This window comes from Oncorhynchus nerka, linkage group LG4, assembly GCF_034236695.1.
Source record: "Oncorhynchus nerka isolate Pitt River linkage group LG4, Oner_Uvic_2.0, whole genome shotgun sequence".
Lineage (NCBI taxonomy): Eukaryota > Metazoa > Chordata > Actinopteri > Salmoniformes > Salmonidae > Oncorhynchus > Oncorhynchus nerka.
In genome coordinates this window covers 87910013-87918888 of record NC_088399.1, presented here as the reverse complement: position 1 = coordinate 87918888, position 8876 = coordinate 87910013, and the positions used below count along the sequence as shown (strand labels likewise).

General features: G+C 43.1%; 1 protein-coding gene across 2 annotated transcripts in view; it reads left to right on the top strand.

Moving 5' to 3' along the window:
* Positions 1 to 255: 255 nt before the first annotated feature.
* The window catches only part of LOC115128725 (TBC1 domain family member 20-like), a 49636-nt gene continuing 41015 nt past the window's right edge, over positions 256 to 8876 (top strand). For both annotated transcript variants that reach the window (XR_003863545.2, XM_029658840.2), the window contains exons 1-5: positions 256 to 514; positions 1203 to 1388; positions 1779 to 1859; positions 3230 to 3416; positions 4056 to 4157. Coding sequence is in view for 1 of the 2 variants with exons in the window: in XM_029658840.2 (XP_029514700.1) it covers positions 439 to 514; positions 1203 to 1388; positions 1779 to 1859; positions 3230 to 3416; positions 4056 to 4157 (632 nt within the window). In the remaining variant the exon portion in view is untranslated. The remainder of the gene's footprint in view (positions 515 to 1202; positions 1389 to 1778; positions 1860 to 3229; positions 3417 to 4055; positions 4158 to 8876) is intronic.

The following is an 8876-nucleotide window of genomic DNA, read 5'->3' as shown; positions in this document are numbered from 1 at the left end:
TATTAAATATGTGAATTATTATTAATAAACATGTGTTTTTGCTCAAAGTCCACTCATAGACACGAATTTGCTTAACAGACGATGAAATCGGTGAGAACATAAAACTACAAATGCTAATGCATTGAGCCCGCCTTAATATATTTACAATTGACAGTGAATGAGCCATTAAGATGCGTAGATTTTTAGAACGAGATCCCTTTTCGCCAATCAGATAACATAAAAATATAAATCCCGCCTCAAAATAATATTTCGGTTGATTTCCTGGGTTGGTGCCGATGGACAGGAACAGCTGTTTGACAAATGACAGCTCATGCTCTGAATTCGTTTTAATTGCTATTTTTCTGTCGTTAGATAAACTATTTTAAAGCTGGATTTATTTCTGCAAGTGCCGATAGCACAACATATATACTGTTGATGCTCTATTCATTTTAACAGGATATGAAAAAGGGAAGGAAACACCAGCAAGGTACAGGAGCCCGGGTGAATGGGAATGGAAATGCACAGCAACATGGAGGTAAACTTAATCAATCCGTACTAAATCATTACCAAATTGCAGATAATCTACCCATATAGTACATGGTGAGAATAGTTGTACAGTTGTTAATTGAATAGATGCATAGCTTCTCATGTAACTAGCTCTGTATGAGTCCTCCCTCGGGCTGGCCAGCTGCCAGACATGCTACGTGGAACAACAAAGAAACGTGACCGTCGATTGACCCAGAGCAGAGCCTGGATGGGATTGATCCATATGAACCATAATTCTTAATGGCAATACAAATGCCCATTCTAGAATTCATAATCACTCATTCTTTATCAAACATGTCAACCTGCAAAAATTAAGTAGTTACTAAGTAGTTACTATCAAAGTAGTTACTGTCAGTAAAGTTGCAGTTGAAGCAAGGCAAGATTGCAATAGATTGGTGGGATACTATTGCTAACTATATGCACTACATTTTACATTAGTAACCGTAATAAGTGTGAAAAGCAAGCACTTTTAACTTCCATATTGAAATTAAATAGCGTTATGTTGAAGGAGTTGACTAACAAAAAGTGATTTCAACATACCAGCATAGACAAAGAGCCGTTGCTAGCAGTGGTACTCCAGAAATACTGGGGATGTCATCCAAGCAAACCGTGACCACAGTCAAGACCGTATTGCATGACATGTATGATCTCAATTCATATTTTCTGTTGTCAAACAGAACATGAGTCATGGAAAAAGCTGAAGCTGGTGGAGATCCACCAGGCCCTGAACTGTGACCCTGTGGACATTGAGACCCTGCGGAGGGCGGCCGTCAGCGAGGGAGGCCTTCTTACAGATGAGATCAGGAGGAAAGTCTGGCCCAAGCTGCTCAGCGTCAATGTGTACAACTTGCCTGCTAAACCAAGTGAGTGAGATATTTACATGTGAGGAATATGGATGCCCATTATTGCAGTTGGCCATTGCCCTGAGACATGGCTGTAGAAACTATCCCTATGACGCCTTAGTAATCTACCGCCATGTGAGCCAAGTTGTACATTGCATTGTGTCAGCATGCATCTAGCTGTCTATAGTCTGTTGATGTATGTTAAATGAATATAGCCTACTATTAACTTCATTAACTTCAGGTGGCTTCTATCAACGTTGACTCCTCCTTAGTCCTCAAAACTGTGCAACGTAAATACCCCACAGGCAACATTCAAGGCCTTTGGCAGTAGCACTGACGAATATTGTATGTTCAACTGAAACCAATGGTTGGGAGGGGGGTGGACACCAAGCAGATGTGTTTTGATTCCAGCCAAGGATATCCGAGAGAACCACAAGGACTTCAACCAGGTGCTCCTTGATGTCAGGAGGTCCATGAAACGTTTCCCAAGAGGTAACTCACTCACTGTGCCTGACATAGAATACAATAGAATATAATACATTAGATTCGATTAGAGGCAACTTACTCGCTGCCATTGAATAAAATAGAATGGAAGTTACTCACTCACTGTATGTGCATTTGATCTGATCAGGGGTCAGCTGATACTTCATGGTCTCCTCCCTTTGTCAGTTAACTCAGGGCCTTACTGGGGGGCATCTCAATACTGTTGTTCAGTGGCTACCTTAAGCATTTCCTTATTTCCTTTTCTTCATCATGACCACTGATTGAAAGAGACTTGATTAATAAAACTAAAACCAATATGATGGAAACAGATTTCAATCCAGTCCTTGTGTCTACCAGAGATGGGCTGCTTGTATCAGTGTCTAGTGTTCTTGAAGTTAATTAAATGATGAAAGCAAACTGTTGACAGGCATGGAGACACTGAGGTTGAGACAAGTATCTGAAGCTCTAGTGATTGCAGTTTGCTGCCTAGACGTTGGTTGTTAATATATGGCTTGAATCAGAGCGATAGAGTTTGCGGCTACCTCTTTTTTTTCTGAAGTATTGAGATACAGCCATGTTTTCTTCCCCTTTCCACAGTCAGTATTGAGATACAGCCATGTTTTCTCCCCCTCTCCCCAGTCAGTATTGAGATACAGCCATGTTTTCTTCCCCTCTCCCCAGTCAGTATTGAGATACAGCCATGTTTTCTTCCCCTCTCCCCAGTCAGTATTGAGATACAGCCATGTTTTCTTCCCCTCTCCCCAGTCAGTATTGAGATACAGCCATGTTTTCTTCCCCTCTCCCCAGGCAGTATTGAGATACAGCCATGTTTTCTTCCCCTCTCCCCAGGCAGTATTGAGATACAGCCATGTTTTCTTCCCCTTTCCCCAGGCAGTATTGAGATACAGCCATGTTTTCTCCCCCTCTCCCCAGGCAGTATTGAGATACAGCCATGTTTTCTTCCCCTCTCCCCAGGCAGTATTGAGATACAGCCATGTTTTATTTTCCTCTCCCCAGACAGTATTGAGATACAGCCATGTTTTCTTTTCCTCACCCCAGTCAGTATTGAGATACAGCCATGTTTTCTTCCCCTCTCCCCCCAGCCATGTTTTCTTTTCCTCTCCCCAGGCAGTATTGAGATACAGCCATGTTTTCTTCCCCTCTCCCCAGGCAGTATTGAGATACAGCCATGTTTTCTCCCCCTCTCCCCAGGCAGTATTGAGATACAGCCATGTTTTCTTTTCCTCTCCCCAGGCAGTATTGAGATACAGCCATGTTTTCTTTTCCTCTCCCCAGGCAGTATTGAGATACAGCCATGTTTTCTTTTCCTCTCCCCAGCAGTATTGAGATACAGCCATGTTTTCTTTTCCTCTCCCCAGGCATGCGTGTGGACGAGAGGCAGGTACTACAGGAACAGCTGATCGACATCATCCTGGTTGTCCTACAGAAGAACCCTGCGTTACACTACTACCAGGGTTACCATGACATCGTGGTCACCTTCCTACTGGTGGTTGGAGAGCGCATGGCCATTGCCATGGTGGAGACCCTTTCCAATCACCACCTCAGGTAGATATGAGGGTTATTGCTGTTGTTACTGATCTAGGATCAGATCTGGTCCCCACCTGCCCATACTGTATATAATCTTATACATTATGAGGGTTATGGCTGTTACTGATCTAGGATCGGATCTGGCCCCCCCTGCCAATAATACAGTATACTGTTATTCATTATGAGGGTTATTGCTGTTGTTACTGATCTAGGATCAGGTCGCCCCCCTGCCCATATACAGTATAATGTTATTCATTATTAAAGGTAAATCTGATCCTATATTAGGACACTTACTATGAGACTCTTTATAAATAAATAACAGCCCAGGCCTGAGTTGAAATAGTATTTGAAATCTTTCAACTACTGTGAGATTTTGCTTGAGCCTGACTGCAGTGCCAGATGGGTGGGCGTGGCAATTTTCTGACTATTCCATTGGTTTCATTGCGCCAGGCAAGCTCAATCAAACACAGATTTTTACTGTTAGTCTGTTGTTTTACGACGCATGCAACATTATTTTATTTTTATTTGACAAGTATTTGAAAGATTTCAAAATAATATTGCGACCCTGTTCTCGTATTATACCCCTTGTTTTAACATTTTAACACAACAAAGATGGCTTCCCTTCTCTGTGTCCATCATGGCCACATGCTCCTGCAGGGATTTCATGGATCCTACCATGGACAGCACCAAGCACATACTGAACTACCTAATGCCAATACTGGAGCAAGTTGATCCACAGCTACACGAATTCATGCTGAGGTAATTCTTATTTTTTTTTGTGTGGATTTGTTACAGAGTTAAAGACCCAATCCAGCCTCCCTAGCACCTCATAGTATCATCTGATTTACTAAACAAAAGGCGCATCTCAGTAGGTGGTTCAGGTCATGAGTTACTGCCTTGCTTTGTTGTTGTCTTAGGTATCTCTTTATGTAGTGTTGTCTCTCTTGTCGTGATGTGTGTTTTGTCCTGTATTTACATTTAATTTATCTTTTAATTGTATTTTTAATCCCACCTCCCGTCCCTGCAGAAGGCCTTTTGCCTTTTGGTAGGCCGTCATTGTTAATAAGAATTTGTTCATTAGTGACTTGCCTAGTTAAATAAAGGTTAAATAAATAAATACAAATAAATAAATAAATATCCACACATCAGAGGTTGGGTGAAACCTATCTGGTGTATGTGACAGTAAAATATATATATATATATACCGGTCACAAGTTTTAGAACACCTACTCATTCAAGGGTTTTTCTTTATTTTTACTATTTTCTACATTGTAGAATAATAGTGAAGACATCAGAACTATGAAATAACACATATGGAATCATGTAGTAACCAGAAAAGTGTTAAACATATCAAAATATATTTTATATTTGAGATTCTTCAAAGTAGCCACCCTTTGCCTGGATGACAGCTTTGCACACTCAGCTGCCTGTCACTGATCTTGGCGATGGCAAAGCTTTGCACACTCAGCTGCCTGTCACTGATCTTGGCGATGGCAAAGCTTTGCACACTCAGCTGCCTGTCACTGATCTTGGCATTGGCAAAGCTTTGCACACTCAGCTGCCTGTCACTGATCTTGGCGTTGGCAAAGCTTTGCACACTCAGCTGCCTGTCACTGATCTTGGCGATGGCAAAGCTTTGCACACTCAGCTGCCTGTCACTGATCTTGGCATTGGCAAAGCTTTGCACACTCAGCTGCCTGTCACTCATCTTGCTTTGCACACTCAGCTTGTCACTGATCAAAGCTTTGCACACTCAGCTGCCTGTCACTGATCTTGGCGATGGCAAAGCTTTGCACACTCAGCTGCTTGTCACTGATCTTGGCGATGGCAAAGCTTTGCCTGTCACTGACACTCAGCTGCCTGTCACTGATCTTGGCATTGGCAAAGCTTTGCACACTCAGCTGCCTGTCACTGATCTTGGCGTTGGCAAAGCTTTGCACACTGGCAAAGCTTTGCACACTCAGCTGCCTGTCACTGATCTTGGCGATGGCAAAGCTTTGCACACTCAGCTGTCTTGTCACTGATCTTGCCTGCTGATGGCAAAGCTTTGCACACTCAGCTGCCTGTCACTGATCTTGGCGATGGCAAAGCTTTGCACACTCAGCTGCCTGTCACTGATCTTGGCGTTGGCAAAGCTTTGCACACTCAGCTGCCTGTCACTGATCTTGGCATTGGCAAAGCTTTGCACACTCAGCTGCCTGTCACTGATCTTGGCGATGGCAAAGCTTTGCACACTCAGCTGCCTGTCACTGATCTTGGCGTTGGCAAAGCTTTGCACACTCGGCTGCCTGTCACTGATCTTGGCGTTGGCAAAGCTTTGCACACTCGGCTGCCTGTCACTGATCTTGGCGATGGCAAAGCTTTGCACACTCGGCTGCCTGTCACTGATCTTGGCGATGGCAAAGCTTTGCACACTCAGCTGCTTGTCACTGATCTTGGCGATGGCAAAGCTTTGCACACACAGCTGTCTGTCACTGATCTTGGCGTTGGCAAAGCTTTGCACACTCAGCTGCCTGTCACTGATCTTGGCGTTGGCAAAGCTTTGCACACAGCTGCCTGTCACTGATCTTGGCGTTGGCAAAGCTTTGCACACTCAGCTGCCTGTCACTGATCTTGGCGTTGGCAAAGCTTTGCACACTCAGCTGCCTGTCACTGATCTTGGCTTTGGCAAAGCTTTGCACACTCAGCTGTCTGTCACTGATCTTGGCGATGGCAAAGCTTTGCACACACAGCTGTCTGTCACTGATCTTGGCGTTGGCAAAGCTTTGCACACTCAGCTGCCTGTCACTGATCTTGGCGATGGCAAAGCTTTGCACACTCAGCTGCCTGTCACTGATCTTGGCGTGAATCAGGCCTTCATGGTTGAATTGCTGCAAAGAAACCACTACTAAAGGACACCAATTAGAAGAAAAGACTTGTTTGGGCCAAGAAACCTTTGCATTGGACATTAGACTGGTGGAAATTTGTCCTTTGCTCTGATGAGTCCAAATTGGAGATTTTTTCCATGTCTTTTCTGAGACGCTGTGTGGGTGAACGGATGATCTTCACATGTGTATTTCCCACTGTAAAGCATGGAGGAGAAGGTGTTATAGTGTGGGGGAGCTTTGCTGGTGACACTGTCTGTAATTTATTTAGAATTCAAGGCACACTTAACCAGCATGGCTACCACAGCATTCTGCAGCGATACGTCATCCCATCTGGTTTGGGTTTAGTGGGACTATCATTTATTTTTCAAAAGGACAATGACCCAACACACCTCCAGGCTGTGTAAGGACTATTTTACCAAGAAGGAGAGTGATGGAGTGCTCTATCAAATGACCTGGCCTCCACGACCCCCATTACCTATACTACATTGAGATGGTTTGGAATGAGTCGGACCGCAGAGTGAAGGAAAAGCAGCCAACAAGTGCTCAGCATATATGGGAACTCCTTCAATACTGTTGGAAAAGCATTCCATGTGAAGCTGGTTGAGAGAATGCCAAGAGTGTGAAAATCTGTCATCAAGGCAAAGGGTGGCTATTTAAGAATCTCAAATATAAAATATATATATTTTTTGGTTACTACAGGATTCCAAATGTGTTATTTCATAGTTTTGATGTCTACACTATTATTCTACAATGTAGAAAATAGTAAAAATGAAGAAAAACCCTTCAATGAGTAGGTGTTCTAAAACTTTTGACTGGATATATATTTTTATTTATTTATTTAAAAAATGTGTGTATGTGTTTACTTGTGTTCTTTAGGGAAATTGGAAATCCAGTTTCCCAGATTTTTTGAGAAAAGATCAGATAGCAGGTTTGAATGGTATATGACAAGCAAGGCAAGGCTGCAAGGAATACACCTTCACTTTGAAGTAATTGTACCAGTTTTCCCCAACTTCAAACTTGGATTCATGAGCTAAAGTTTTGACGTTTTTTTCAGTTGCTACCAGTGGAATGTATTTTGTTTTATTGTGTGTTAAAGAACAATCTCTCAGATGTTTTACCTTATTGCCTTGTGAAAATATATTTTCTATCAGCAAAATTTGTTTTTATATTTGCAGTTGCGACCTAATGATCAGCGCCCATATTCATGAAGGCTCTCAAAGTAGAATACTGATCTAGGATCAGTTCTCCCATGTTCATGTAATTGTATTCATTATTATCCAAAAAGCAAAAACGATCCTAGATCAGCACTCATACTCTGAGATGCTTTATGATAATACCGGCCATGCTTCCCACTCTTCTATCCTGAAGGGGGCGGTAGAGTGCACATTTTTGTCTTGGAAAGGCAGGTTGTCGCAGCCAGGATATTAATTACAATCGAGTCAAACTGAGAGAGATCGAAGTAATCAATAGGATAGAGTAAAATCAATCCGTCTCTACCTGCCTTGCCATCAGTGTGTGTAGTTATTATGAGACAACAGAACAGAGGGCTAGAGAATGAGAAAAGACTGGATTTCTTATTTATTTGATGTGTTTGTATAATTGATGGTCTGACAAGCACGTGTAGCACGGTGGGATTTAATTGGGAAGACTGAGTTAAGAACGGGCCCTGGTTTCCTGTCTCCACAGCTAGCTGTCAGCGAGTCAAAGGATTCCACCGCCTTCCCCTGTGCTGTCACTGTGTTCTGTCAATGTCACGTCTTTGATTGTCAACCATCTTAAGGTTTTTTCAGCGTCAATATGATTGTTGTGCTGGCAAGTTGCTATGGTTGAGGACTTCTGTTTTCACACGCTAGACATGTTTTTCATCCAGCTCAGAGGAAATGTAAAGGCGGCAGACACGGATCAATGTTTTGACTCAAAACCTGAAGCTGTGTTTTATTTGAATGCTAGTCAAAGTGTGCCTGTAACCCTCTTAAAACCCCAGTGTGTGGTGTACTAACACACACTACCACAGTACTTGATATTGTCCTCGTCTTATTTGTGTCCTGGGTGTTGTGTTGGATTTTTATGGGGTAACCTGTATCACATAAACCTCTAGTGTTGAGTTTTTCACTCACTCACTCACTCACTCACTCACTCACTCACTCACTCACTCACTCACTCACTCACTCACTCACTCACTCACTCCCGCCCTCCCTCTTTCTCTGTTGCGTGCAGAGCGTCCCCAGGCCCTGATAGAAAATAAAGTTATTTTTGATAGTGGCCCCTTGTAAAATGTAGAGAATAGGAGGATCTAGTGATAAATATTGAATATGGGTGCATCTTGGGACACGGGCTGGCGGGAGAGAGGTTTCTAGCCTACTGTCTCTGTTCTGGTCACTGTAGCCTAGCGTAGAGTAGGGCCACGAGCAGAAGGCTGCATCCCAGATTGCACCCTATCTCCTTATATAGTGTACTACTTTTGACCAGAGCTCTATGGGTCCTGGTCAAAAGTACGGTAGGCTAGTGCCCTACCTAGAAAATAAGTTCCTATTTGAGACAGAAGCCCACAGGTTTGGTGTGCTGTGTCTGGCCCTGCTGCCACTGCTTTTAGGCTACCCAAAGAACTATT